This window comes from Phascolarctos cinereus, unplaced genomic scaffold (genome assembly GCF_003287225.1).
Source record: "Phascolarctos cinereus isolate Bilbo 61053 unplaced genomic scaffold, phaCin_HiC Scaffold_4;HRSCAF=312, whole genome shotgun sequence".
NCBI classification, from domain to species: domain Eukaryota; kingdom Metazoa; phylum Chordata; class Mammalia; order Diprotodontia; family Phascolarctidae; genus Phascolarctos; species Phascolarctos cinereus.
In genome coordinates, this window is record NW_027555847.1 from 186382882 (window position 1) to 186399181 (window position 16300).

Consider the following 16300-nt stretch of genomic DNA (forward strand, 5'->3'; position numbering starts at 1 on the left):
CTCCCTCCTTACAAAAAGCTTGTATTCTAATGGGGGAGACAGCAAGGATATTTGCAAATATATAGAGGAGATATAAAGTGAATCCATAATACAAAGATATACAGTAGTTAAATTAAAAAAAACTTGTAAAGGAAGGCACTAGCAGCTGGTGAGATCAGGAAAGGTTTCAGGCAGAAGATGTCACTTGAGCTGCATCTAAAGTAAGAGAGAATTTATGAGGTAGAAATGAGTAGGGAATACATTCCAAGAATATGGGCCAGGTATTGTATAAAGACCTGGGAGTACAAAAAGAGGCAAAAATAATCCCTGCCCTCAAGGAACATATAATCTAATGGGGAAGACAACATGCAAAAAATATATAAAAAGCAAGGTATAAACAAGATAATTAGGAAATAGTCAATAGAAGGAATACACTAGAATGCAGCAAGATTTTGTCCACTATGTTGTACTGATCTTATTCACTGAATCATAGACTTGTTTAGGTCTTAAGACTAATTCCAGAAAACTAGAAAAAATTTTTTTCCTGATTTATAATGTTCAGTTCAGTCCAATAAACCTTTAATTAAGCACCTTCTATATTCTTGGTGCTGAATACACAAAAGCAAAAATGCAATAGTCCCTGTTCAGAGCTGACATTCTGTTGAAGGAACAGACATGTATAGAAACAAATATAGTACAAAGAAAATTGAGCAGAGATAGAATACTAATAAATGGAGGAGAATGGGAGATGGTGGGATGAACGATGGCTTAATGGATTACCTGAGTTGAATCTGGAAAAAAAGACAATGATTTTGAGAGATGGCAATGAAGAGTAAATTGGAGGAATTACTTGCAAGCAAGCATGGAGGCAAGGGACTATTAAGAGATTATTCAGTTGGAGATAGACAGGAGTACATTGTGGCTGAAATAAAGAATTCTTAAAATGTAGTAATATGAATAATTCTCTTTATATTTCCTTTCTGATGATGAAAAAATGAATATCTTAGGATGATGAAAGGCAATCTATCTTATCATACTCCTCTCTCCTGACAGGGTCAAGCTCTTGAACAAGCTATTATTAGTCAAAAACCACAACTGGAGAAGTTGATTGCTACCACTGCTCATGAGAAGATGCCATGGTTCCATGGGAAGATCTCTCGGCTTGAGTCTGAACAGATTGTCTTAATAGGGTCAAAAACAAATGGAAAATTTTTGTGAGTATTTTTCTTCAGAAACATTGATGACAAGTAGCAGTCCATTTTTTTCTGTCTCTATGAATAGGATACTGGGCTAGGATGAGGTCAATTGAATAACACCATATGATGAGTTGTAAGCTTAAAGGGCTTTTGACATTTATTCTTCTGATAATACTTTGTTGAGGATATATGAAAAATTTAAGTTTATGTTTTTCTCAGTGTGGCATTAAAATAAACTTTCTTTGGTGAGAGTTGAAGAAAATACTATTCACTCCTATTACATGCTTTTGATGTCAAATATAGGTTGGTTTTTAACATTCTATACATGATATACATACATAACATATTTTCATGATTCTAAATGATTTTAAGATTGTTAACACATGGTGGCATGAAACAATAAGAAGTGAAGAACAAAAAACCCTTTTAATGACTTTTTTTTACATTGTATGAAAAGCACTCATATCTCATTAATCAGAATCAATACAAGATATAAGGCTCATGACTAAAAAAGAGAATATATGTAGTAGGTATAGTGGAATTAGTCAAGTCTTGTATCCTTTTTCATATTAGGCCAAGTGAGAATTGAGTGAGTGGGTTGAAGTCTCTAATTCTTTTTAAGGTAAGGATTTGATTTTTTTAACTTTACTAATTTATTTTGATTTATCAACAATCACTTCTATAAGCTTTTGAGTTTAAAATTTTTCTCCTCCTCTCTCCCCATCTCTTTCCCCAAGATGGCACACAATCTGATATAGGCTATACATACACATTCCTATTAAATATTTTTCATATTAGTGATGTTGTAAGTAAGAATTAGAACCAATAGGAGGAACCACCAGAAAGAGGAAACAAAACACACCAGAAGAAAAAATTAGCAAATGGTGTGCTTTGATCTGCATTCAAACTCCATAGATCTTTCTTCTTTGTGGATAGAATTTTCTACCCTGAGGCCTTTGGAGATGTCTTAGATCCTTGTATTGCTGAGAAGTGTTAAGTTTATCAATATTAGTCATCACACAATGTGGCTGTTACTGTGTACAACATTCTCCTGGTTCTGCTTACTTCACTCAGCATCAGACCATACAAGTCTTTCCAGGTTTTTCTGAAGTCTGCCTGCTCATCATTTCTTATAGAACAATAGTATTCCATTACATTCATATACCACAACTTGCTCACTCAGCCATTCCCCAATTGATGGGCATCCTCTCAATTTCCAATTCTTTGCCACCTCAAAAAGAGCTGCTATAAATGTTTTTGTACATGTGGGTCCTTTTCCCATTTGTATTATCTCTTTGGGATACAGCCCTAGAAGTGCTATTGCTGGGTTAAAGGGTATGCACATTTTTATAGCCCTTTGGTCATAGTTCCAAATTGCTCTCCAAAATGGTTGGGTCATTTCACAACTCCACCAACAATGCATTAGTGTTCCAATTTTCCCACATCTTCTCCAACATTGATCATTTTTCTGTTTTGTCATGTTGGCCAATCTGATAGATGTGATGTGGTACCTCAGAATTGTTTTGATTTGCATTTCTCTAATCAATAGTGATTTAGGACATTTTTTCATATGACTGTAGATGGCTTTAATTTCTTCATCTGAGAACTGCTTGCTCATATCCTTTGAAGGATTTGATTTTTGACCCTATAAAATCTGTGTATCTAAATTCTGTTATTGCAAAGTTCTCTATAGCCAACATTGCCCTACAGTAAAACAGCTCATTGCTTATGGAAATGTTTTCCAATTGCCTAAACTACTCTCAGTAGAGCAGCATTTCTCTAGAGGAATGTTTTATTTCAGTGGCATTTCCATTCAAAGTAGCTAATTCATGGGAGATGATTGATTTGACCTTGTAAAAATTTGTGTTTACAAAAAATTCATCTAAAATTTCTAGATGTATATTAATACATAAATATGTATTATACTATTGATACTAGCAAGTATCAATCCACATTAAGCTTTTTTGAACAATAATTTATTGAAATAATTGAAAAATATATTTCAAATGAGACAAAGCCATGGTATAATCAACAGAAGGGCAGCTTTGCAGTTATTAAATTATTAAGGGATGGAATTCAGGTACTGAATCTGGTACATTTTATCTTTATGACTTTGGGAAAGTTATTTACCTTCTCAAAGCACTAGACAACTCCCTCAGATTATAATTTACACAGTTGATGTTCTTCATGAGGTGAAAGCATTTCCACACCAGAATTTCCTTGCATTTATGAAATCACAGGTTCCATATCCCTAAAATTAATTATATATTTTTTTCTTTAAAGAAATATACTTATCCTTCAATACTTTGTTGGTCTGTGATCTCATCAAGGTAGGTACTCCTCACAGTACAGATTACACTCATGTCATCTCATCCTGTGCAACTCTTACCAGTAACTTCTTACAAATTCTTTAGAGTATCCCCCCCCCCATACTAGAAGCCTCCCTTTAGGTCTCTTTTTATTATATAAATGACAATAGAAGATATGATTTGTCTATTATTCATCACTTATTCAATGACCAAATTAGCTTCTTTTTAGGCCATACATCTTTTTTTTTGATAGTATCTTTGACACTGATGCTTGTTCACACTTAGTTAAAAAGTAGGCTACGGCCTATTAACACCCACCATTGGGTGATCTGAAATTTTGTTTCTTTCGAGTTTTTAGTCTTGCATTATTTTCAGCCGTATAGCATCAGTGTTAGAATATGGATGTTAAAAAGATGGACTCTTTTTTTGAGTGAGAAGTGTGGATCACTAGAGTAGCTGTTCAGATCCTAAATGCAATCAGAACCACTCTCTGATCTTCTGGGAATCTTCTCTCTAATCTTCAGCATCTTCCTATCAAATGCTGTTTCCCCTACTTCCTACAAACTTGTCCAAGTGTCCCCTATCCTTAAAAGCAAAATGAAAAAAAACCTTCAGTCAACCACCATGCCATCAAATTATTGCTCTCTCTTTTCTCTCTTTCTTAGCTAGTCTCCTATTTAAAATTCTCTTTACTTTCTTTTTTTTTGGCTAGGCAACGGGGTTAAGTGACTTGCCCAGGGTCACACAGCTAGTAAGTGTTATGTGTCTGAGGCAGGATTTGAACTCAGGTCCTCCTGAATCCAGGCCCTGTGCTGTATCCACTGCACCACCCAGCTGCCCCTCTCTTTACTTTCTATCTCCATTCCTACTCTTCTCATCCAACCCTTTGCAATTTGGCTTCTGACTTCATCACTCAACTGAAACTTCTCTTTCTAGAGTTACCAAATGATCTCTTAATTCCCAAATCTGATGGCCTTTTCTCAGTTTTCAACCCTCTTGACCATTCTGATGCATTTGATACTGTTAACTACTTTCTCTCCTCCTTGGGTTTTTGTGATATAAATTTCTCCTCTTATTTATCTAATTGATTCTTTTCTGGTTCATCATCTCAGATATCATTATAGCATATCCCTAGTTGTGTATTTTCCCTGAGGTTCTAGCCCAGGCCCTCTTCTCTTCTAGATTACCCTATATTAATTTATACTATTTTATGCTCTCTTGGTAACCTCATCAGCTCCCAAGGGTTTAGCTTACACACATAACTGTCAAATCTATGTATTCTGCTTCAGTCTCTCTGTTTAGCTTCAGCACTACGTCATCTACTGGGCATTTCAAACTGGATGTTCTAGAGACTTGTTAAAACTCACCAAACTAAAATGATTGTCTTTTCCCCCAAGACCCACCCCTCTTTCAAAGGTTCTGTCTCTGTCAATAGCACCATGGTGATTCTAGTCTTCCAGGTTCATAATCGTGGCATTGTCCTGGTTCTCATCATCAGCTCATATGTACAATCAGTCGTCAAATCTTATCATCTATAACTTCACAATATCTCTCATTTCTGACTGATTGTCTCCGCTCACACCGGTATTACCTTAGTTAAAGCCTTCATAACTTCTTGCCTAGATGATTGCAGTAGCCTTCTAACTCACCTTCCTGCTTCATCACTGAATCCAGTATATCCTTAAGTGCCAAAGAAATTTTCCTTAAGTGCAACATCTAACCATGAGATTTCTCTATTCAGACAACCCTATGGGCTCCTATTGTCTATAGGATAAAGTATAAATTCCTTTATTTAGCTATTAAAGTCCCACGCAACTTGACCCCAACTTACCTATCCCATTGGGCAGTTCTTTCCCTATTCTGATCTAGCTAAACTAGTCTTCTCTCTGTCCTTCACACAGGACATCTTATCTGTCATTTCCTTGGCTTTGCATTGGTCATCCCACCTTCTCACATGTTTAGAATTCATTCTCATTTCTCACTTCTACCTCATACAGTCCTTTGAGATGTATCTTAAACATCATCTGAACGAAGCCTTTTTTGAAGCTCCCAGCTCCTAAATGCTGGTCTCTCTCCTTGAAACTAAATTGTATTTAACTACTTTGCACATATTTGAACAATTAATGCTGTATATATTTCTACATTTGCCTGTTATTTCCAGTATTAGAATTGTATGCTTCTTGCAAGTGGAGATTGTTTCATTTTTTTGTACTTATATTCCCAGAATCTAGAAAAGTTCCTGGCACATGTTTGGTGTGGGTGCTTAATGAATATCATTGCTCACTTGTTTTAATTATGTCTGACTCTTCTGATCCCATTTAGTCTTTTCTTGACAAAGACTAATGTGGAATCATTTGCTATTAACTTCTCTATTTCTTTTTGCAGATGAGGAACGGAGGCAAACAGGGTTAAGTGACTTGCTCAGGGACACACAGCTAGTGTCCGAGGTCGGATTTGAACTCACAAAGATGAATCTTCCTGACTTCAGATCTGGCACTCTATCCACTGGTTCACGTAGCCACCCATTTACATGCATGTTGATTGATTTATAATAGCATCTTTTCTGAGAATCTTTTTTTTTTTCTGTTTTGTCCTGTGCTTGATATAAATGTTAAGAGCATCATTTACCAAATTTGTCTCTTGCATAGTCTATTAAGAAATCTTGAGGGAGAATGGAAGTTTTGGTTGTTGGAAAATCTGCCTGTCATGACTTCAGTATCTATTTTCCTTTCTTTTTATTTAAATTTGTCAGGACATATGATTTTATTAATAACAGGAAATTCCTCATTGAGTAAACACATTGAAGAATACATTGAGGAAACTTTATTTCACTTGTGCAGATCATCAACTGTTCTGCAACTTAAAGTTTTGGGAGTTGCACTGACAGGTTAGGTGACTTGCCCGGGGTTACTCAGCAAGTATTTGTGTCTTTAAATCTAAGTCTTCTTGATTCTAAGTATGATTCTGAGTGTGACTCTTTATTACAAAATCAAACTGTCTCTCCTTCCTTCTTTATACTATTCCAAATAGACAGCTGGCCAAACCTCCAGTAGGTCAGAATATAGTATTTACTGTCTATGTGACATATTTGAACGTATAAATGGGAACAACTAAGGAGCAGTTAGTTCTTGACCTGTGTAACTTTAATCTCCCCATATTTGCTTCCACCTATTACAGGTTTAATTCCAAAATTCAGTGTGTGCACTGACCTTGCAAAAGATGGGCTCTGGTTCCAGCTTCGTGGATCTCAGAGTTACCCGATTAAAACAAAAACAATGCTTGGGGACTTTTTTTCATTATTGTTTTAGGCCTTTTAGGAGATAACTATTTGACAGATAAAGAAATGAGAAACTTTGTGAAATTATGATAATTTCATTCCAAAAATTTAAACTTCTTAGTATTACTCTTTAGGCTTTCCACAATATAGATACAACTTTGTATCTCACCATTTCAAAACAGGAGAGTAGAAGACTGCTTCAACCCAAGGCAGAGTCTTCTCACCATGTTTGAAATGCCCATGCTTATACCTTGCTTCACAATCAAGGGGAAGGATTAATTGTGGGGCCTAACTTTAATTAGAGGGAGACTCTTCTAACCCCTATATTTGGAGACAGAATCAATGAAATAATCCAACTTTCCATGCTCTCCTCTTTTCTCCATTTTGATCCCTTGGTAAACCAATTCAACTCTACACTGTCTTCCTCACCTTAATCCCTAACTCCCTTATCACTTCACAATTCTGGCCTGACAAGCCTCATTCTTAGATCACTCCCACCATTTATTGCTTTTGTCCCTACACATCCTACTTAACAAAGGTGGAGAAATCATATAAGTGTTCTGACTGGGTCAACTACAGATTTATGTTACACATGCTCAACTGGGCCCTCACTGCTGCTAGGCAATCCTTATATACTTGCCTTATCAACCTGCTATCCCGCTCTCCAAAGATATTCTTCTGAACTTTTTTCATCCCTCCTCAAACTTCCCATGATTCTCCATGTCCCCACCCTTTCAACTCAGAACTTAGACCCATATTTTATAGATAAAATTGGGGCTATTTGCAGAGAACTCCCTCTTCTCCCCTCTTCATTGTTTCCCATCAACCAGATTCCTTTATGCCATTATCTCCTCCTTCACACATGTCTGAAATGATGAGGCAACCTTTCTCCTTACTCTCTACCTGCTCAAGCAATCCTATTCCATTGTCTCCTCTTAAAGATTAGCCCTTCCCTTCCCCACTCTTATTACTTATTTTCAATCTCTCCCTATGTACTGTCTCACTCCCTACTGGCTACAAATATGCTCAAGTTTCCCCCATCCTGAAAAGAAAAAAAAAAGCAACCCTCACTTGATCCTTCCATTCCTGCTAACTATATGACTTCTGTCCTTTGTAGCTAAACTACTCAAAAAGGCCACCTGTAATAGGTACCTCCACTTTCTCTCCTTTCATTCTCTTCTTAATCCCTTACAATCAGCTTTCAACCTTAATCATTTTGCCAAACTTCTCCCTCCAAAGTTACTAACGATCTCTCAGTTGCCAAATTCAATGAACTTTTCTAAATTCCCATTCACTTTGACCTCTCTACAGATTTTGATACTGTTGATCACCCTCATCCACCATCTCTTCTCTCCATGTTTTCAGGATACTACGCTGTCCTAGTTCTCTTACCCATCTGACCACTCTTTCTCTGTCTCCTTTGCTGGATCCTCATCCAGAGCACTTCCTCTAACTATAGATGGCATATAGTTCTGTCCTGGGCCCTCTCCTTTTCTCCCTCTATATTACTTCATTTGGTGATCTCATTAGCTCCCTTGGATTTAATTATCATCTCTATGCTGATGATTCTTACATCTATCTATTTTGTCTCATCCTGTCTGCTGACCTCCAATCTCACATCTCCAGCTGCTTTTTAGATAAATCTCAAACTGGAAATCCTGTTTGGATGTATTAAACTCAACATTTCCCAAACACAACTCACTATCTCTCCCTAAATGCATCTCTTCTTATCACTTGCCTATTAATGTTGAAAGCAGTACCTTCCTCTGAGCTCTTCACAACCAAGGAATCAACCTTGACTCCTCACTACCTTTAACCCTCACCCCCATATCCAATATCTTGCCAAGGCCTGCTGATTTTGCCTTTGTGATATCTCTTAAATGGTCCCCCTTTTCTCTTCTGGCATTACCACTACTCTTATCACCTCACACCAGGACTATTGCAGTAAACTACTAGTGAGTTTGACTGCCTTATATCTTTCCTTACTCCAATACATCTTCCACTGAGCCACCAAAATGATTTTTTTCCAAAGTTCAGGTCTAACTATTTCATTTCCTTTACCCACCCCCTTCTCAAACTCAGGTGGTTCCCTGTCACCTCCAGGATCAAATACAAAATCCTCTGTTTGGTATTTAGAGTCTTTCCATCTCATATCTTTCAATCATCGCTTATTCTCTGATCCAGTGAAACCGGTGTCCTGGCTATTGCTGCCTAAAATACTTTCCCTCCTAAACTCTGCTTATTGACTTCCCTGGCTTCTTTAAGTCCCAATTAAAATCCCATCGTATTCAAAGTGTTTCCCAATCACTCTTAATTTTAATGCTATCTCTCTCTTAATTATTTCCTGTTTATCTTGTATATAGCTTGTTTGTACATATTTGTTTGCATGTCATCTCCACCATTAGATGGCAAACTCCTGGAGAGCAAAGAGTGTCTTCTGCCTATTTCATATTCTTAGCACTTAGTACAGTGCCTGGCACACAGTAGATGCTTAATAAATATTTGTTGATTGACTTCTCATTAGTCCCTCCTTCAGTTGTGTCTTTGTGTTTACAAGGAGGGGGCACCTTCCTTGACTTTAAATGAGGCCACATTTAATGGGCATTACCTCTTGTTTTCCTCTTCCTTTGTCATTATTTTACAAGCATAAGGGTGCAACAGGAGGCAAGGAAATGGATGACCTTAAATCTCAGTTTTCTATATTTCCTTTGAGATTCTATTTTTGACAGTCTCCTCAACAGCTGAGATCATGCTATTTTGCATTTGTCACAAAGGAGAAGTAGATCAGAGTTTCTCTAAAATTAGAGGGAAAAACAGCTTCATGCAGCATATGTCTCAGCTGTTCTATCCATTGGATTCACTGAAAGGCAACCACATTGTATTCCTTCAGTATTTTTAAAGATGTTTGGTATACCTAAATAAAATACATTTTAATCTAATTTTTAATTGTTCATTCCCTCCACCCCCAAATGAAAAGTCTCTCATTACTGTTAATTACAGTGCTTCTACTATAATCTAAAAGACTGCTACTGTACTTCCTTATCATGTGTTTTTCTTTTTCCTGTTCCTCATTGTGCACTGGGGCATTTATTTTTACTTTGTGGTTGTCTAAGTTCTGTTTTAGAGTGAGTGGCAGGCATATGTGTGCCTTTGATAACGTTACTAGATTTGGCGTTAAAGGATTCACATACTATGTGTGTGTGTTGTGTATGTTATGTATGTGCTCATTGATAGTTCACCTTTACATTTATTACTCTTTCACAGCATTTATTACTCTTTTATCTTGCTTTTGTACTGGAAAAAAGCAATTTAAATACACTGAAACAAGATTTTACTGTTTTTGTTGAATTATTATGAAAAAAATGAACAATACTATATTCAGCACTTCAAATACAATTCTGAAAGTCTTTTCCAAATGTCAACATTTTGAGGACTGTGAGGAAAATGTCAGTATATCAGGATCTACATAAGATTAGAAAAGCTCTAGAAATGCCTCAGAAGGAGCCGTGATAAAGAAAACTAAAGAGATTATAAACTTTTCCATTCAGTCCAGGATTGCACAAAAAGATGACAGTCCTGTACTTCAGGCAGAGATCAGCTAAAGGAGGTGGAAGGCAAAGTAACAATCCCCTAGCAGAGGTTGTGGTCAGATCAATGCCCAGAAAAAACAGATGCGGCCAAGGAACTCAACCTCATTTTCAAGAAAATACCAGAGTTCTGGCAGCCTACACTTAACCCAACAATTAGACAGCCTGTGCCCTGTTCAAAATCTAGGAAGGTTGGGCTTCAACCAAAACAACAGGAAGCCAGACAATTCCTGCAGAAGAGAGGGCCTGTTCTTAGGCACTAAATTCAGGATTGAGCAGGACCTAACCACGCCATCCAGGTGTAAAGAAGAGTTTTACGTAAGTACAATTTCTCCACATAGAAACCATTATAGTCCCCAGAACACTATAGTTAAAATAGCATTCACTAAAATTGAGTAAGCCCTCTACTCAAACATTAAAAAATGACAGTGTAATATGTGTAACCTTGAGTAAGTCACTGAACAGCCCCAGTTTCCTCAAACATAAAAAATGAAGGGATTTAACTTGATGACCTTTTAGGTCCTTTCTAGCTCTAGGCTCTTTGATTCTATGAACTTTACCTTTAATATCTAGAATATCTTGCCTATCTTCTTTTCTTTGTTAAAATAACCAAATAGATCTATGATCTCGTTGATTCAGAATTTCTTTCAGAGATATAAATTGCAACCCATCCATGCCAGCCTATCCTGTTTGATATACATTTCTTTTCAGAAGTTCATAGGGGTCAATCCAACATGCTAAAGGCCTTCTTCACTTTTTTCTACATCAAGAGGGTACCAGTATAGTACTCTTCATGTTTGCCTGTGTTATCCTTTCTTCTTCCTATGTGAGCAGCCCAACTTTTGCTCTTGTTTTTCTTCAGAATTCCTTATTGGTTATATGTTGCACTCTGTTCTTACCCATTGTGGATCTTTCCATTATCCTTAGTGTGACACCCATCTTCAGGTCTTTTGAAGCAATGATATTCCACCTTGCTGTAATTTGATAACCCTCATAAAATGTTTGTCTTCTAAATATAGGCTTTCATTGTTATGTGAAGCTTGGGGTCAGTAAAAGTGCTTTGAAATTTCTTGATGTAGAGGAATTACAAAAGATTTAACTCATACTGCCCCAGTGCTACCAGTATCCTGGTCCAGAAAAGATAGCATTTTTTGATTCAGAAGCCTTGAATTGCTTAAGATTGCAAAGCATTTTACATATTATTATTATTAGTGTTATTATTATTATTATTCCCACTTTTAAAGGTGAGAAAACAGGTTTGGAGAATTAAATGACTTTTTAACATTGTCATACAATTAGTAAATATAGAGTGTAGGATTCAAACCCGAGTCTCAACTGAATTCAGAGTTCAAAGATCTTTTTATTATACTGTAGTACTACTCCATAATCATCTTTATCTTCATCAAAATAATGGCATCCCAAGCCCTTTGCTATATTACTCTGATCTACCTTTCTACTTTTATTTTCTACTGTTTTTAAAATCATCTATATTGCATGCTCTAGCCAAATAATACTATTGTGTACCATTTTCCTATTCTGTGCCATTCTTACCCTCTCTTCTGTCTGTGCTATGGATTTATCTGAGACCTAGATGTGTGCCCTTTGGGCAAGAACAATATTGAAAATTGTTTCAGATGTTGGTGGAGATCCCTGAGACCCCTGAGAGCCTTTTTAATGGCTGTTTTCAAACTCTTTATTAGTGGTTTTTACTTTCCTGAACTTCTTTTTGGCCTCCAGGGGAAATGTTTTTACCTGGAGGTATTGGATTTTTTTTTTTTTTAGTAAAAGGACTGTTTATTTGATCCATTGCACCGGATGTACAGGATGACATCAAAGCAGCATATTAGAAATATAGTAAAAAAAAAAAAAGATGGATTGGAGATAAAAGAGACTACAAGCAGGAATTCCAGTCAGTAAACTATTATAGTAGACTCGCGAAGAGTACATGAGGTACTACAGAGTTCTACCTCACATTTATCAGACTGGCAAAAGTGACAAGAGAAGAAAGTAATGATGTTTGGAGGGTTTGGGAGAAAATGGCTCACTGATGCACTGTTGGTGAAAGTATTAATTTAACCATTCTGGAGAGCTATAGCCAAAAAGTTACTAAAATGTTTGTACCTTTGGACCCAGAAATACTACTAGAGGAGGTGTAGAACATAGGGAAAGACCTATATGTGTAAGATTTTATATATAAAAGTACTCTTTGTTGTAGCAAAGAGATGAAAGCAGAAGATGTGCCCATCAATTGTATGAGTGAATTGTATTATATGACTATGCCAATAATCAATATCATATTTTCAGGGAAGTGTGGAGAGACTATATGAAATGATCCTGGGTGAAATGAGTGGGACCAAGATAAAAATTTATGTCATGATCATAACAATAATATGAGGGAAGACTACTTTGAAAAGCATCAGACTGTCCAAAGCAGTAATCAAACATGACTTCAAAAGACTGATGGTAAAGCATATCTCTCATGTTTGGGCAGAAGAATAGTTGACTGGAGATAGAGTGAGATGTGTATTCTCAGACATGGCCAATGTATTGTATTACTTGAATCTACATATATGTTATAAAAGAGATTCATGATTGGAAAATATGTGAGAAACAGAACATCAATACATCATTTTTTAATGTAACTGTAATAAGGAAACATGAACAGATTGAGCAATTTTGTTACAAACTGACTAAATAAAAATGTTATCATTTTGTCATTTAAAATTCTTCCTCCCTTTTTGATTGTATTACACTTTATTCCCTTTCATACATCCTTTGATCCAGCTTCACTGGACTATTTTCTGTTCCTTGAAAGTGATACTACAGTTAGAAGTTGGATGAAACAAAGATGGCAGAGTGGAGGAAGCACTACAGCTAAGCTCTCCCAATATTCCCCTCCAAACAACTTTAAAATAATGCCTCAAATTAAACTCTGGAGTGGCAAAGACAACAAAGTGTTGGGCTGAGACATTTTTCCCAGCCCAAGACAACTTAGGATGTTTGAAAGAGACATCTGTGACACTGGGGTGAGGGCTGACTTGTAGCACATATGGTGGTAACATGAGCTGTGGGTTTTGGTGCTGGTGATAGCAGCAGCAGCAGCTTCAGGAACTCTCAGCCCAGAGATGTTAAGAGGATTGGGCAACTAATTAGGAGATAAAACAACCTCTATGCTAGCACTAGGCACAGGACAGGGCACCTTGTTGGCAATTCTATTGCCCATACCCACTTCCAGCTCTCAGTTCCAGTGGAGAGAAGCACTTTTGATCACAAGGGATTAGGGGCCATGAGAAGCAGTAGTGCTCTTCCTTGTAAGGGATCAGAGGCTTTTCCCAGATAAGAAATAGAGCATAGAAGAGGAAAGCAGAGATCAAACCTCTCCTGGAATCACCATACCTTGGAAGCACTGAAAATTTTCAAAACCTCAGAAACAGTTCTGAAAACAATAGCATGAAAAAGCCTAAAGCTAGGAGTAGTGGCACCCTCTCTCCATCCAAATGAGCAAAGCCCAGCTTTAACATAAAGTTCAAATTCAAGAAACAGACTGGAAAAATGAGCAAACAACAACAAAAAAGAACCTGAATATGAAAAGCTACTATGGTGACAGGGAAGCAAAAAAAAAAAAAATCTTCAAAATTGACAAGGATATGAAAACAGCTTTTAAGCAAAGCCCCACAGGAAAAATGTAAATTGGACACAGGCCCAACAAGGATTCCTGGAAAAGCTAGAAGGTGATTTTGAAAATCAAATAACAGTGGTAGAGCAAAAATTGGGAAAAGAAATGAGAGCAACACAAGAAAAAAAAATAGTTCTGTAAAAGAGGCACAAAAATACTGAAAAAAAGAGCTCCTTAAAAAAAAAAGCAGAATCAGTCAAAGGGAAAAAAGAGGTTTTTTTAAGCTCCAAAACTTCACTAATGAAAAGAACTCCTTAAAAAGCAGAATTGGCCAAAGAAAAGGAGGTACAAAAGCTCACTGAAGAAAATAATGCCTTGGGGAAGTTAGGTGGTGCAGTGGATAGAGCACAGTCCCTGGATTCAGGAGGACCTTAGTTCAAATCCAGCCTCAGACACATAACACTTACTATCTGTGTGACCCTGGGCAAGTCACCTAACCCCATTGCCTAGCCAAAAAAAAAAACCACTAAAAAAAACAAACAAAAAAAGAAAATAATACCTTAAAAAATGGAATTGGGCAAGTGGAAGCTAATGACTCCATGAGACACAAGAAACAATAAAAAAGTCAAAAGAATAAAAAATTAGAAGAAAATGTGAAATATCTCATTGGAATAATAACTGACATGGAAAATAGATCAAAGAGATATAATTTATGAAATATTGGACTACCTGAAAGCCTTGTTGAAAAAAGAGCCTAAACATTATATTTCAAGAAATTATCAAGAAAAAAAAAACTGTCCATATGTCTTAGAATAAGAGGATAAACTAAAAATTGCAAGAATCCATGAATCATTTCATGAAAGAGATCCCAAAATGAAAACTCCTGAGGAATGGTGTACTCAAATCAAAAGCTCCCAGGTCAAGAAGAAAAAATTGCAAACATTAAGTATTCAAATACCATGAAGCCCCAGTCAGGATCAAATAAGGTTTAGCAGCTTCCATGTTAAAGGAATAGAGGGCTTGGAATCTGATAATCTGAAATGCCAAGGAGCTAGGATTATCACCAAGAATAAGCTACCCAGCAAGGCAGGGTATAATCCTTCTAAGGAAAAGATTTAATGAAATAGATGACTTTCAAGCATTCTTGTGAAAAAAATTAAGAAGTGAAAAAAGGTTGCTTTGATCTACAGAGTTCATTAGTTCTCTCTCTCTGGAGGTCGATAGTATTTTTCATCCTGGGTCCTTTGGAACTGTCTTGGATCATTGTATTTATCAGAGTAGCTAAGTCTTTCACATAATTGTAATCATCATTGCAATATTGCTGTTACACTAATCCACTGATGGTGGAATTGTCACCTTGTCTAACCATAGTGGAAAACAATTAGGAGCTATGCCCCCAAAGCTATAAAACTGTGCATGCCCTTTGATCAAGTAATACCACTACCAAGTCTATATACCTAGGAGATCAAAGAAAAAGGGAAAGAACCTAGACCGAGGCAAAGTAAAAAGTGAGCAGAATGAGAACATTATATGCAGTAACAGTATCTGTGTCTATCCGTGTGTGTGTGTGTGTGTGTGTGTGTGTGTGTGTGTGTGTTAGATGCATTATCTTTTGCTGGTCCATTAACTCTGGTGATGTGGAGGGGGAGACAAAAGCCCAATTCAATCCAATAAATATTAATTAGGCACCTATGACACGCCAGGCACTGTACTAAGTACTGGGCATATGATTAATAAAAAGAAAGATAGTTCTTGCTGTCAATGAGTTTATAATCTAAGGAGGAAAACAGTACGCAAAAGGAGAAAGGAAAAAGAGGGGATTGGGCTATCAAGGGATGCTGGGGGCAGGTACATCTCATCTGTGGAGTTGAAAACAGGTAGGGCAGTAGATGAAAAGTGGAGAGCGCTGTGTCCATTTTTTGCCCTTCATAAAAGAAGGAATGGGAAGGAATTTGGTGCTTTGCCCTCCAGTCTCCCAATCAGAGAGAAGAGGAGGCTGAGAGAGGTAGAGTCATCAAGGCTTCTGTTAGCGACATGGTGGTGAGTTTAGAAGTGATGAGTATATCCTGGGCAGGGCATCTTGTTCCAATGCAGTTGAACCCAAGCAGGGCAACAGATACAAATTGCCCTTCTTTCTTTCTGGTTACCCTATGGTCTGGGCAAAGAGTCTGCTTCTTCAAAGTAGACTTCAAACTATTAAATTCATTCAACCATTTAAAGCCCCTAGAAGGATGGATAGTTTGCTCAGTCAATTGAGAAGTTCCTTCTTGACTGTATCAAAGCCTTGAACATCTCATAAGAGAATCACCATGATAGAGACATCTCACACCATAAAA

General features: G+C 36.9%; 1 protein-coding gene across 5 annotated transcripts in view; it reads left to right on the forward strand.

Annotated features, from left to right (window-relative positions):
- Positions 1-16300, forward strand: part of SYK (spleen associated tyrosine kinase) — a 137349-nt gene that overhangs the window by 72098 nt on the left and 48951 nt on the right. For all 5 annotated transcript variants that reach the window (XM_020979708.2, XM_020979709.2, XM_020979707.2 and 2 more), the window contains one exon: positions 1033-1193. In XM_020979708.2, the coding sequence (XP_020835367.1) occupies positions 1033-1193 (161 nt within the window). The remainder of the gene's footprint in view (positions 1-1032; positions 1194-16300) is intronic.